This window comes from Cyprinus carpio, chromosome B24 (genome assembly GCF_018340385.1).
Source record: "Cyprinus carpio isolate SPL01 chromosome B24, ASM1834038v1, whole genome shotgun sequence".
Classification (NCBI taxonomy): domain Eukaryota; kingdom Metazoa; phylum Chordata; class Actinopteri; order Cypriniformes; family Cyprinidae; genus Cyprinus; species Cyprinus carpio.
In genome coordinates this window covers 22,152,215-22,167,114 of record NC_056620.1, presented here as the reverse complement: position 1 = coordinate 22,167,114, position 14,900 = coordinate 22,152,215, and the positions used below count along the sequence as shown (strand labels likewise).

Below are 14,900 nucleotides of genomic sequence, written 5' to 3'. Positions count from 1 at the left end.
TGTGTGTGTAAATGATGTTTATCTAACAGACTGAGAAAATTAAAATAATTAACTCTAAAAACAACCTAAAAAAAGGAAAGCTTTAAGGACGTTGCTGTAACTTAGCTGTAAATCTATCAGTGCTGTTGGTGAATTATTATCAAGGTTGAGACTGAAGGCAGACACACACAGCTGAACACACACACACACACACCGTCAGATGATGAATAAACACAGGGAACACAGGCATGTGGAAATTACACTTGTGAGACCCATCGAGGGGCACACGCACACCTTTAATACAACCAAACATCAGATATACACAGGAAACAACCAGAAATACACACATCGAGCTGAAATACTCCCAGACAACTGCACCCCGGCCAGTGCAGCTCTATTCTCATATATATAGAGATCTGTATTTATATATATATATATTTATGTTTATATAAATATCAATTCAAAGTATCTGAGGAGCTTCAAGTACATTTTCATGAACAATATTCTTAATAAATAAAACCAGTGGAAAACAAAAAAGGACGTTAACAAAAACTACTCCATTCCACGTACAGATTTGTCAGTGCGTTTTTCCACTTCACAAACACTTCTTTGACACCAATGTGGAAATGTATAAAACTCCCAAATCACGTGACGGGAAGAGACAGGAACCGGAGGCGTCCGTGTGTTTCCCTCTCTAACATGAAGGGAGCGAAAGAGAACGCGTGATTGGCTAACAGATGGATAGGCAGGAGGGGTGTGCAAACAAACAGAGAATGAGATCTATTACAGCATTATTATTATTATATTATTCTTCTTTTCTTCACAGACACAGGACGAAATCACTATATACCGCATTTACAAGAAATCAAAACTATCAAACTGGGACGACTGTACACTTTCAGAGATAAAACCATAGAGCCTGTTATAACGTGTAGGATTATTTCCCCACCTCTCAATTCAGCTAATTTCATTTTAGGTTAATGTACCTTTATTTCCCCCCCCCCCTTCCCACTTTTTTGTTTTGTTTCACGCGCCCTGTCTTGCGGTCCGGCAGCGCCGCATGCTGACTGCCAGTTTATTTGGTTGAGAGAATCAGGGCTACGATGAGGCCGTAGAGACCCAGAACTTCAGCGAAGATCAGAATGAGGATCATGCCCACGAAGAGGCGCGGCTGCTGGGCGGTGCCACGGACGCCCGCGTCTCCCACGATGCCGATGGCGAACCCGGCCGCCAGCCCACTAAGACCCACACTCAGCCCTGCGCCCAGATGCAAGAAACTCCTGTCACACACACACACACACAGACACACACAACAATCCGTTAGTTGGTAACATAAAGAATTACATAAATGACAATTAAATAAAGGGTTGGAACATTTTTTGGTAATGGAAATAATTCACATAATTATTAATGAATGAGACCCCATGTTTATCTAAAAGAAAAGTTCAAGGAAACATTTTAAATAGTGAAATTTATCTGCAAAAAATAAGTGCTTAAAGAGTAACTAAACCCTAAACCAACTTTTTTTAGTTAATGATCTGTAAGAATGGGGCTTTATTAGTGCTGTTCATTGATTCGAGTAACTTTTTTGACATTTGAGTATAAAGTGTTTTAATTCTACAATATATGGTGTAAAAACGTGTGAGTGCTGCCCTCTTCAGGTTGAACGGTGGCTACTGCAGTTGATTTTTCCTACTGGATGTTTGGGGTGGTACGTGAAGTAAGCGGTGGCAGGTGACGTATGCAGTTTCCAGCTCACCACGCCCTTGGTACGAGCTACCACGCCCTCGGCAGTATAAAACCATCTTGTTCCGTCAAAATCACTAGCGGCTGCTTCGCTAGCATCGTCGGATTCCGATCGAGATGCGGTTTGAGCCAGCGGCTCGAGTTGATATGGCTCAGGCCCTGGCCCTGTGTCCACAGACACCTCGACATCCTCCACTTCATGTGAAGATGGGGAGAAATGAACTTCTACTTCAAATGAACGCTCTGTTGCAAAGCTACTTGCGTCACTACAGTCACTCTCCATTTTAGCGACTCTGACAGCAGCTGTCAATTAATCTGTTACTGCGGGTCTCAGGTTCACGCCCCACCCGCTCAGGCCCCCCCCCTCTGTTCGTCCCCTCTATCTCCGCTGTGCTCTGCCCACTTTTCAGCATTTTTCAAATATTGCCAGTGGGTGGAGTCAGGCTCTGACCAGGGGTTTAGTTACCCTTTAATTAAGTACTTAAAACAAATTAAGCAATTAACAAAAATAAAACTGTATGTAAATATATATTATATTATATGAGTGCATTAAAACAGTTCAAATTTAATTTAAAATGCATTTATATTAAATAAATTAAAAATAAATAATTTAAAAGAATTGCATAAATGTGTTGAAAAACAATATAACAATTCCAGTCTTTTCTACAATATCATCAAATTTGGTATTGACATAATATAATATAAATCTGTTATTTTAGTATAATTAAGAAAGTATAATAGTAATTATTCATATTATAAATTGGTTTCTATTTTCCATTTTCAAAATTGTTTAAAATAAAACAATTTTGTTGTATGTTTCTCTTATATGTATTAACTTTTAAACCTTTTAAATATAACAAAAATAATATAATATAATATAATATAATATAATATAATATAATATAATATAAAGTAATAGTAAGTAAAACAAATGTTTTTTTAGTTTTGTTGATCAGAGTCAGAGTTCTCTAGTAGTGATGATCGGTTTAACTCACTTGTACAGAGTGATCTTGTCTGAGATGCTGTTGGCGATGAGGACGGCCACCACCAGCCCGTAGATAGCGATGATTCCCGCCATGACCACAGGAATGATGGACTTCATGATCAGCTCCGGACGCATCACAGACATGGCAGCGATCCCCGTGCCGCTCTTCGCCGTGCCATACGCCGCGCCCAACGCTGCACACACACACACAACCCGCTTACTCTTCATGCATTCTTTTCATCATCACTGCAACAAAACTGGAGCGGAAATATTAAAGCACCAGTATTTGACTTTCAAATAAAGTGCACTAAAACAGGGAGTAAACAGTTAAAGCTATACTCTCAGCCCAGCTTTAAACGAGGCAAAATGCATTAACAATATGAAACAGATTTCAATTAAAAAAAGTGATCTGGTGTACATCGGATGATGCATTTAACACTGCCTGACTCTGCAGAAGCAGCATGATTCACGTCTCCTGCGATGTTCCTGCAGTGAAACCAAAAGGGCAAAAACATGAGTAAGAGTTTTACACTTCTGAACACAGACCGCCTGTGAAAAACTAACCCTTTTTAGATTGCTAGTGCATTTCTATCACATTCTGCAAGGCTGCACGTTGGTTGCTTACTGCTTCATTTATTTTACTGTCCACAACAATGAAAACCATATATCTGACAACTTAGAAGATTAATAACAGAACCATTTTTAACTAAAGTTTAATAGTGGTTCCCAAAATCTTTATGTGCTATTATCTGTATTATCAATCTGTATTATCAAAAAACAATAAGAGGTAAACAACACTAATAACTCAAAAATAACTATAGAATAGAATAATTCTATTATTAGAAAGGAAGCTACTCACAATAATATCCATACTGACAACAGAAATGTACCATGGAGAAAATATAATAATTTAAGCATCAGGAGATGGCTGGAACTGATCTCAGGCTCAAACCTCAAAAATATTCTAATTTAGTTTTTATTTATACTTTGAAACGATTTGTATTTTCATTATTTTCATTTTTTTCTTTAATTTTAGATAAGTTTAAGTTTTAGTCATTTTTTATTTTATTTTATAATTTTTATATATTCTACATACGTTTTCTATTATTTCTTAATTATAGTTTGTTTTAGTAATTTTTTTTATTTTATTATTTTTATATATTCTACATAAGGTTTTTATTATTTCTTAATTTTAGTTTAAGTTTTAGTAATTTTTTTTAAAAAATTTTTTTTTATATATTCTACATAAGTTTTTTATTATTTCTTAATTTTAGTTTAAGTTTTAGTTATTTTTGCACTGAAGCTAAAACTAAATGAAAATAAACAAATGTTGCCTATAATTTATTTCAGTTACAGTTTATTTTATTTCAAGTAAGTATATTTGTATTATTATTAGTTTATATATTTTTTTATTTACTTGTTCAAACCATGCATTTAAACCAAGTTAGATATAGGCTATTTTTTTTTTTTTTTTGAAGTGAATGCTCAGTATTTTGCATGTGGCTGCAAACCGTTAGAGTTAGAGTGTTAATTTTAGGACTAGTGAGTTAGAGTTAATTCTGCTCACGCTTAACACACTGCTGCGCATTACATCCAGGAATCTCAGTCTAATCTTAGTTTCTGGGATTAAAGAGTAACCCTGCTGCATTAACCACAATTACAACTACTACTGCAGCACAGAATCACACAAACTAGCCAATAACTGTGTGTGTGTGTGTGTGTGTGTGTGTGTGTGTGTGTGTGTGTGTGTGTGTGTGTGTGTGTGTGTGTGTGTGTGTGTGTGTGTGTGCCGTGACAGATGGGCTCGTGCGATGAAGAGCAGAATCAATCCTTCAGCGTGCAGATGGCCACTGTCCAAACACACAAACACACGCACACACACTATTTAAGACCAACTCTACCTGCTCTGAGAACAACACACACAATGTAGTCAGATTTACTGCTTTCACAGTGGATGATTGGTTCAAAAACATCGAAAAAAATCTGTTTTCTTGTTTTCGTAAAGTGCATTTTGTATTGATGCTGATGCATTAATTAATTTCATGACAGCAGCAGCAGCTAAAGCTATTTTGAGGACAAACTCAGTTTAAGTGGTATAAATAATAATCATAGTAAAAAAATTATCATAATAACAATAAAAATAAATTAATACATTATATTACAAAAATATTATATAATTAAAATATTTCTTGATTTTTCAATGATCTTGATATTTTGATATTTCTAAAAATATATTAATTATACAAGCCCCATCAGTTTTATATTTGACAGAAAATCTAAACTTTTCCCAGGAGAAGCTTTTTTTTATTTTTATTTTTTTTAGCAAGTTTAATAATAACCCTTCTGAATAAAAGCGATGCCTAATATAATTTAAAGCAGGATATTCAAATAAAATATGCTTTATTGTTGATGACCAATTCAGCATTTTGTCTATATCTATTTTTAAAATGTAATCAATAAGTAGACCTTTCATTTATAACAGCGTCTGATGAAATCTTGATAAAAGGCTACCTATGATGAATTATTTTGGCCGGTGAAAAGTTTTGGATGAACGTGAAGAACCAGAACTGACCCTCAATTAATGTGGACATATTAACTGAAGGAAACGTCTGGAAATGAAGACTATTCTGACCAATCAGTCACTTGCAAAACTAAAATATAATCTAAATTATAGTGCCTCGTTCGACTTGACAAGACGTATTTTATGCTAAATATGCAACACTTACAGCATGATGTTTAAAACACCCAATGCAACGATCAAACGTGGATAGGATGACTTTAAATACATGCAACTGTGCAACGGTCTTAACAGCTAAAAGCACAGCTGATTATATGTGAAAAATACTAAAACATACTACTAAACTAGTCAATTTAACTAATAAACTAGTCCACTATTGTGACTCATTCCCAATTGCAATAATAACTTTAATGCTTTAATGCATAATAAATGACATGATGACAGATTAAATAAATAAACTTAGAATTACAGGCTACTTATATTTTCAATATTTGGTGCAAACATGCCTTAATAGCTAGAATACAAATTATAGAAGTGAGTTAATTTTGATTTCAAACAGAACCGAGAGGTTTTTTAAGCTTTATTCTGCGCTTCACATCTAAAGCAGCATTTGAGAATCCCTCAGATATATAAATAATGAATCAACTTCAGCGGTTTACTTCTCTGCATTTCGCTTTCATGCTCAGTGACAAACTCAACCCTGAGGCACACTAAAGAAACCCTTCATTACTAACTCACAAAGACACGGACGCTGCTGTTTGGTGCCGTTCTTCTCATTCAGAAAGCCGTTCAATCGTGAATACACACGCAAAAACCCAAAGCAAAGCATTTGCTGACCTCACTTAATAGAAAAATACATGCTCTCCAGCCAGAACTGCACGCATTTTAACCCTTTAACTGTCACCCCCCATATTTTAAAATAGGTATTAAAGTGCACTATCCAAACTTAAATTGTTGTAATTTATGAACACTTTGGAATATAAACATAAGGTTGGTCTCTTTTTAAAGAAGAAAATTAGCAGATTTAGGCAAAAGTGGATTTTTTTTTTACAAAAATTAAAGTATCAAAACGTTATAGAAGTTTAAATGTACTGTAAATGTGCTATATTAATTTTATTTATTATAAATATTTTACATAACAGGTTTTACTCTAAAATTGGTATAAAATTAAAGCCTTGTGTCTAAATAAGTTATGTTCCGAATTTGAAGTTGATATGAAAAGGTAAGGAGGTTCCTGTGAGATTTTATTTAGGGTGTCATACCACAAACAGCCACCGGGAGCCATCAAAACTACTCTGAATTTTGCTTAATGAATTTTTCTCTAGATTTCTCGGTCAATTTTACTTCTAGCTCAAAATAATCCTGAGACTCAGACCTTTTCAATGATATGTTTGTTGCCAAGATTATAAAAAGTTTTGATTCTAAAAGACTGTAATGCATTTTGTAATATGACACTTGACACTGCAGACTAAGGGGGAGGAGACGGCCATAAGATTTTTAAAGAAGAAAATTAGCAGATTTAGGCAAAAGTGGAATTTTTAAAAATAAATCTAAGTATCAAAAAGTTATAGAAGTTTAAATGTACTGTAAATAAAATGTGCTATTTTAATTTTATTATATTTTATTTATTATAAATATCTTACATAACAGGTTTTACTCTAAAATTGGTATAAAATTAAAGCCTCGTGTCTAAATAAGTTATGTTCCGAATTTGAAGTTGATATGAAAAAAAATTTTTTAGGGTGTCATACCACAAACAGCCACCGGGAGCCATCAAAACTTTTTTTGAAATTTTGCTTAATTAATTTTTCTCTGTCAATTTTACTTCTAGCTCATTTTTGAGATTTTTTTTTAGGACAGTGTACTCATCATCGCTTACAATCACATTAAAGCTGTTAATGACTAAAAACTAAGCTTAATACAATATGCATTAGAACACCCTTCGATTTGGGGTTAATCTAACAAAAAACACCAATAAATCACATTAATATCACATTAATATAGTCGTCTGATTATACTACAACTACAGGCTCCACCTTAAATTCAATAGTTCGGTCTCTGAAACCAATCAAACCTGAGTGTTGATCAATACCTGTGAGGGAAAAAACTGTTTAATCTGTGAAATAAAACTAGTTTAACCCCTTAACTGTCACCGTCCCACCTGTGGGATGCTTGGCGCTCTTTTTTGTTGTTGTCCTTTTTCTCTATAAAATCTTTTAGTAATCGTCATAAATTATACATCATTTGAAAGCTTAGAAGCCCAAGATTCATCCTGTGAAAACCATTTTGAAATCGGACATTGCTTTACCATGGAAATGGTACTTTAAAATCTTATGGCGGTCTCCTCCACCTTAGTGGGCGGAGTCAAGTGTCATATTACAAAATGCATTACGGTCTTTTAGAATCAAAACTTTTTATTATCTTGGCAACAAACATATCATTGGAAAGGTCTGAGTCTCAGGATTTGAGTATTGAAGTAAAATTGACAGAGAAATCTAGGGGAAAATTCATTAAACAAAATTCAGAGTAGTTTTGATGGCTCCCGGTGGCTGTTTGTGGTATGACGCCCTAAATAAAATCTCACAGGAACCTCAGTTTTTTTTCATATCAACTTCAAATTCGGAACATAACTTATTTAGACACGAGGCTTTAATTTTATACCAATTTTAAAGTAAAACCTGTTATGTAAAATATTTATAATAAATAAAATTAATATAAAAAACATTTTATTTACATTACATTTACACTTCTATAACCTTTTGATACTATAATTTTTTTGAAAAGATTCCACTTTTGTCAAAATCTGCTAATTTTCTTCTTTAAAAAGAGACCAACCTTAGGTCTATATTCCAAAGTGTTCATAAAATACAACAATTTAAGTTTGGATAGTGCACTTTAATGCCTATTTTAAAATATGCTGGGTGACAGTTAAAGGGTTAACCTTATAAATAATCCCTTGACCTGCAAAAAAACCCTATAATCTCTAAATCTACCCAAACCAGGGAATGCATGGTTAAATCAAAGGCCGGAGGCATTCCCTAAAGCTACATTTGCTGACATGTAATAAATCTATAAAAATATTTTGTGTTACAGTATCAATATAATAAATAATCCACCAGGATTTTTTTTCGACTGGTACATACATTAATTAAGATCATACAGAAATCATTCTGAGAAAGCAGATGTTAATTAATATGAAATGTGTGTCGTAAATATGCAAAGTTCGTGACACACATTTTTAACAATATTTCATACGAAATATTAATTAGGGAATAACAGAACCAGCACTGACAGGACTGGACGCAGTTATATTGATGCAGACATCTTTTCTGATGTCAAACCTGAAGGTGATGATTAATAAAAAATTATTATAAAAAAAAAAAGGTGTTAAATAAATAAGTGCATTTATTCTCATAATAACAATAATGATGAACACCAATAATATGAATATTTCCTCAGATATCAGAACCAAAAGAGGAGGATTTTTTTTTATTAGAATGAAGATTAAATAATTATGTGGATAGTAACGTTAAGAAATATATGTTTAATCGATATGTTAAATAAATGTTTTTAATATAATTTACCGCTGAAGACCATCGCCGCTGATGCGCCCATCACTGCGAAGAACGACGAGTATTCAGGGCTTCCCGACGACATTATTCCTCTTATTTCACCTCAGAACCACAAACACACCGAGCTAATACTGCTGGAGAGGACAGAACCGTACAAACTGACGGGAACCGGGTTTTGGAGATGAACGGTTTGGTACGGAACGATGGTTTTAAGCTTCTCCTTACGGATCCTGTGGGATGAATCTGCGGTACAAAATGGCTGATAACGTCACCTGACTGACACACCGCGAGGAACATCCCATCCGACTCCCGGAGGGGGAGGAGATCGTGGAAATATAGGGATGCGCAGAGATACTCCATCAAATAGACGCCGAGAATCCATTTAAGATAAAACCGTTATAAAATCATTAAATAGAAAGCATTTGAGTGCAATGCAGATAGAGATTTAAAGGTTTTGTGGGTTTGTGGTCTCCCCTATTAGGAGAGAAGATAGTGCGCTCCGCTGCGGGCTTTCCCTTTTAATACTGAAGATGCTCAAATCCATGGAATAGAAATCTGGGTGTGAACAATATCTTAATTTTATTGAAATCATTTTATTTAAGAGGGGGACTTGACGAGACACTCTTTTAACGGGCGTAGGTGGGTTTACTATTCACATTTCAAGATTTTTAATTATTCAGAAAGATCATTTTGGTCTATTTGACGGGTTTCTCCTTCTTTATCATGACCCCTAGGTATTGTATGCTGTTAATAATAACGCTTCTTTATAATGAAGTGATATTATGTCTACTGTGATGCAGAGGATGAGGATTCCCGAGATGAAGGTCATCCTGAGCAGTGACGTCAACCGCAGGCCACGCCCACCGCCCTCTGTCAGCAATAATCTAAATAGACTCCGCTATAGACACAATATATGCGCTTATATAGTATGAGGACTTTAGGTCTTTTTTTAATGTTAAATGCAACTTTTTAAAATTAATATAGCTGTACTAATAAATTGCATTGTATCATATGTATCCAGCTAGTGTAATTATGCCATATTTATTTCAAGTGTCAGTGTCTGCATGCCTGGTGAACACATGTTGTTCAGGACGCATGATGGAAGATCAATTAGTCTGCTCTCATTTAGCTGTGGGGTGAATCTGCATTATAAGGTCAATGATACACACATACAGTATCATGAAGACCAGAAGAGAGCAGAGAATGTCATTTTCTCATCCGGATGCCCAATTGTGGGTCATTTCTGAATGCAGTTCTTTTTATAGAAATATTGGGCTTAAAAAAAGATTAAGATTTAAGAGTACAGCTAGAAATTGCATATTCACTGTAGAATCCCATAACACTTCCACACACACAAAAAACACATTTACAAAAATTTTTGCATCCTCCACTATTTTCATCACTACTGTGACTACTTTGTTGCAAAAAATACAAAAACTAGACACCTACATGCACAAAAGACTGAACAAAAACTTTTTTAATGATAGCTTGCACATCACGACTGATCACTCCCTAGTTTGAAAGATAAAAAACATGAGCAGATACTAGACCACTATAACTTAGGGTTGTTCCCTAAATGTTTCTGCATGTTTAAGACTTGAACTTCACACTCAGGAGACCTGAGACACTAAACACACAAACACACCACCTGATATGGAAACACATCACAATCTACATACACTTTAAACATTCATCAACAACCAGTTTTGATCACTGAATCTCTGATTCAAAGATATGACGCAGAAGAGCAGAAGATATCCTTTAACTGATACACAAAAACTGAAAACAAACAATATATTACTGATACCGATTCACAGATGAGTAACTAACATTGAACACTTAAAATACGTTCGGTAAGTGCAAAGAAAAAGATAACTCATAAAATGTAATACTTCCGACTTAAAATAGTGCTGATTATGCTTTCATACACAGAACGATTAACAAAAAACTGGATCTCTACTATACTTTTTACATTGTAACTCAACCTGTATACATTAAACATTTCTTTAGCTAAATAAAAACAGTTTTTGCATGTACGCATGATATGGAACATTACAGTCCATCACTGAAATTCATTCTGATACAGTGCATGTAACATGTAGAAAATCATGATTGTATTATTATTTACTCGCCCTTATATTGTTCCAAAGCTGCATGACTTTACTTAATATGTGCAAAAAACTTTAAAGGATTTTTTAGGACTGTATTGCTATATTATAAGTCTACTGGGAGCTAAGTGTGAGAAAAAGACTCAAATTAATCACAGAAAATGTTCCTCTTAAAAATTTTATGCGAATTATATTTCAAACTTGCTGCATCAGGTTTGAAATCATGAATATGCAGATTGTGTAAATGAGAAATAAGATCTACGATGTCTGTTCTTCACAAAAATCTATTGTGTATAGTATAAGTGGAATATACAGTAGTATATATTTTTCTTTATTATTATTTTGCTTAAATGTAACTTTGATAGTGTTTTTTGTTCTTTTAGCAGCTTAACAGCTCTTGACTATCTGACTTTAACTATATAAAAAAATGCAGCCTAATTTATTTAGCGTTTGTGTTTCACTATAGAAAGAAAGTCATATAAGTTTGGAACGACGAGAGGACAATTATAATAGTAAATGATGCCGGAATGTAGATTTCTGATTTAAAAGAACACTAAATGCCCCAGAAGTACTTGTGTTTCGACTGGAGGTTTGTGAAGAGCTCTTGTTTTCTGGTCCTCTTTGTGCCGAGAACCTGGAAATGAGATTTATCCCAATTGGCACAAAGCTGCAAAGAAGAACTATGGAAGCCCATTTGTGCCACTGAATAAAAAATAAAAAAAGCATTTGGACTTATGATCTCAAAACTCAGATTTTTTTTTTTCCGAACTGTGATATAAACGCAATAATACAATTCTAAGAAATAAACTTGCAATTGCGAAAAATAAAGTCAGAATTGTGAGATATAAACAATTCGGAGAAATAAACTTGCAATTGCGAAAAATGAAGTCAGAATTGCGAGATAGAAACAATTTGGAGAAATAAACTTGCAATTGCGAAAAATAAAGTCAGAATTGCGAGATAGAAACAATTCGGAGAAATAAACTTGCAATTGCGAAAAATAAGGACAGATTGCGAGATATAAACACAATTCGGGGGAAATAAACTTGCAATTGCAAAAAATAAAGTCAGAATTGCGAGATATAAACAATTCGGAGAAGTAAACTTGCAATTGCGAAAAATGAAGTCAGAATTGCGAGATAGAAACAATTTGGAGAAATAAACTTGCAATTGCGAAAAATAAAGTCAGAATTGCGAGATAGAAACAATTCGGAGAAATAAACTTGCAATTGCGAAAAATAAAGTCAGAATTGCGAGATAGAAACAATTCGGAGAAATAAACTTGCAATTGCGAAAAATAAGGACAGATTGCGAGATATAAACACAATTCGGGGGAAATAAACTTGCAATTGCAAAAAATAAAGTCAGAATTGCGAGATATAAACAATTTGGAGAAATAAACTTGCAATTGCGAAAAATAAGGACAGATTGCGAGATATAAACACAATTCGGGGGAAATAAACTTGCAATTGCGAAAAATAAAGTCAGAATTGCGAGATATAAACAATTTGGAGAAATAAACTTGCATTTGCGAAAAATAAAGTCAGAATTGCGAGATAGAAACAATTTGGAGAAATAAACTTGCAATTGCGAAAAATAAAGTCAGAATTGCGAGATATAAACTTTATAATTGTGAGCTTATATCATGCAATTGCAAGAAAAAAAGCTGCAAAAGTAGACGGGCTTCCATAAAGAACAGTAGGATTGGAGACAGAGAAACTCTGATCGAGTAAATCATGAGAAATGCCAGGGATCATATTTCACCCCATAATAAAAATAAATAAATTATCTTTTGCATAAAAACAAAATGTTTGATGACCCTCACCGATTTTCTCACAACTGAAATGAGAAAACAATGATATATCGGTGTGTTTAGCACCAGAGATGACAGATTTCTGACAATTTGCTGGAATCACATCAATAAAGGCTTGGTTTAGATATAACTGTTCTGCTTAATCATTACTGCAGAAAAAGCAAAATACTGAATCCTTCAATATAAAACTTTGTTTCCTACATCAAAACCTCTCGAATTTTCGTACTTGATCAACACAGGCTTTCTAATGATATGAAAAGAATCAAAATAAACCTTGAGATACGTATTGAATGGATAAATATACACAATAAACTTCATCTTCACTGGAGCTCAGGACGGATGTTTTAGTGCACTGGAGGAGCATCGTGTCTCTGTTACAACCTACATGAAGGGACGTCTATCACAACACAGTGGAGCCGCTCTTAAGAGGCCATGGCGTCTTTGAAGCCCCAAACCTCCAGCAGAGCGATCTGGAAGCTCTCAGCGCACAGCGGCGGGTTGTCGAAGGTCAGGCAGCGCTCGGTTCGGCCGTGGTTCAGCTCCGAGTCAATGTACAGAGCGTTACCTTCACCTCCTCCTCATAAACGACACCATAAATCCCATTACAGAGAATCAGCTAGTCTCGCTTTCTATACTACTCAAAAGAAACCAAAGCAAACTGGATTTACAACATTCAAAACAAACTTCATTTCATATGTACTTGAGTCTGCTAAACGACTTAATGTAAACGTAAATGATGAAAGAAATCAGATGATCAAATGAGCATCTCACTCACCGATAATGATGGAGTCGATGTTTCCCGCCATAAACATGGAGGTGTTCCTTGAGTTGAGGTTGAAGTGTCGGGCGGACAGAAAGGGGGACAGCTGAGACGGCTCTGTGGCTGGTTTCTCGAGAGCCTGCGGTCCACCGTTGTCGTTCGCTCCGGTCTGTTCTGGTTCATCATCTGCGGCCTGAGACGCGTTGGCCAGCTCCGGGTGTTTGATGACGACCCACTCGTAACGCTCCATCTCCGGCTTCATCTGAAACAAACAAACAAACACACGGTTTAACACACATTACTTCTGAAAGCACACGACTACAGCACCTGCACCGTTTCAGTGGTTAGTCTTGTGGTCAGAGCACAGGAAGTGAAATCTGAATACATGCTGCCGTGGTTAAATTGTGGTTAAAGACTGGCAGTGTAAGTCTATATGATGTGAGGATGTGTCATAAATGACCAGCAGAAACCTGTTCAACAGCTGTTTGCAAAACAGTTTAATAATTTAATACCTTAACTGATGACTGGAGGAAGGAAATAGCTAATGCTAAATGTAATCTCATTAATATCTCAACTGTTTCTCTTAGACATAAATCATATAAAATTGAATTTTTGGATGAACATCAGCTTCTCAGAGGTTTTTCTTCTAATTTCACTTGATTTGCAAAGACTTGATTTTGATTGGATACTCGATTTTCAGTAGAATTGAATATATATATATATATCTTTTTTACCTCACTTTTGTTTGATTATTTATTTTTTTAATTAACTGTATTATTTATAATAAATAATCGTAATTAATTATTCATATATAATGTATATAAATATGCAAGCATTTATGTGTGTAAATATGTAATTTTTATTGTAAATGTTTATTTAAATATGCTCATCATGTATTATCTCTGTGTGTGTGTGTGTGTGTGTGTGTGTGTGTGTGTCAGTATCTGTGTGTATGTGTGTGTCTGTGTGTGTGTGTGTATGTGTGTGTGTGTGTGTGTGTGTGTGCGTGTGTGTGTGTGTGTGTGTGTGTATGTGTGTGTCTGTGTGTACGTGTGTGTGTGTGTGTGTGTGTGTCTGTGTGTGTGTGTGTACTCACATGCTCGACTAACATAGCACCCGTATGTGTGTGTCTAACCATACCACAGTCTCTACTAACATATCACCCCCAGTTTACATTAGAACCAGCTTGTGTGTGTGTGTGTCTGTGTGTACGTGTGTGTGTACATGTATGTGTGTATATTATGTATATTATATATTATGTTTTATATTATTAATGTTTATTATAAATATTTTTGAATTTATATATATAAATATATTTGTAAATAAATATTTATATTGTTATTTTTATTTATTTTCTTTTTATATATACAGCTTTTAATCACTTATACTGTACTGTGTATAATTATATTTTAATTTGTT

At 34.5% G+C, this 14,900-nt stretch overlaps 2 protein-coding genes across 2 annotated transcripts in view; both read right to left on the bottom strand.

Annotated features, from left to right (window-relative positions):
- Positions 1–978: 978 nt before the first annotated feature.
- On the bottom strand, positions 979–9,047 carry LOC109050023 (V-type proton ATPase 16 kDa proteolipid subunit). Its single transcript, XM_019067691.2, has 3 exons — positions 8,813–9,047; positions 2,721–2,904; positions 979–1,259 (listed from the first exon to the last, which is right to left on the bottom strand). Exons 1-3 carry the CDS (start codon positions 8,883–8,885, stop codon positions 1,055–1,057), a joined length of 462 nt encoding a protein of 153 aa, XP_018923236.2. The 5' UTR covers positions 8,886–9,047; the 3' UTR covers positions 979–1,054.
- Positions 9,048–12,414: 3,367 nt separating this feature from the next.
- Positions 12,415–14,900, bottom strand: part of LOC109050016 (TBC1 domain family member 24-like) — a 9,028-nt gene continuing 6,542 nt past the window's right edge. The window contains exons 6-7 of the mRNA XM_042752299.1: positions 13,497–13,743; positions 12,415–13,298 (exon numbers count right to left, since the gene is read on the bottom strand). Coding sequence (XP_042608233.1) covers positions 13,144–13,298; positions 13,497–13,743 — 402 coding nt within the window. The 3' untranslated portion in view covers positions 12,415–13,143. The remainder of the gene's footprint in view (positions 13,299–13,496; positions 13,744–14,900) is intronic.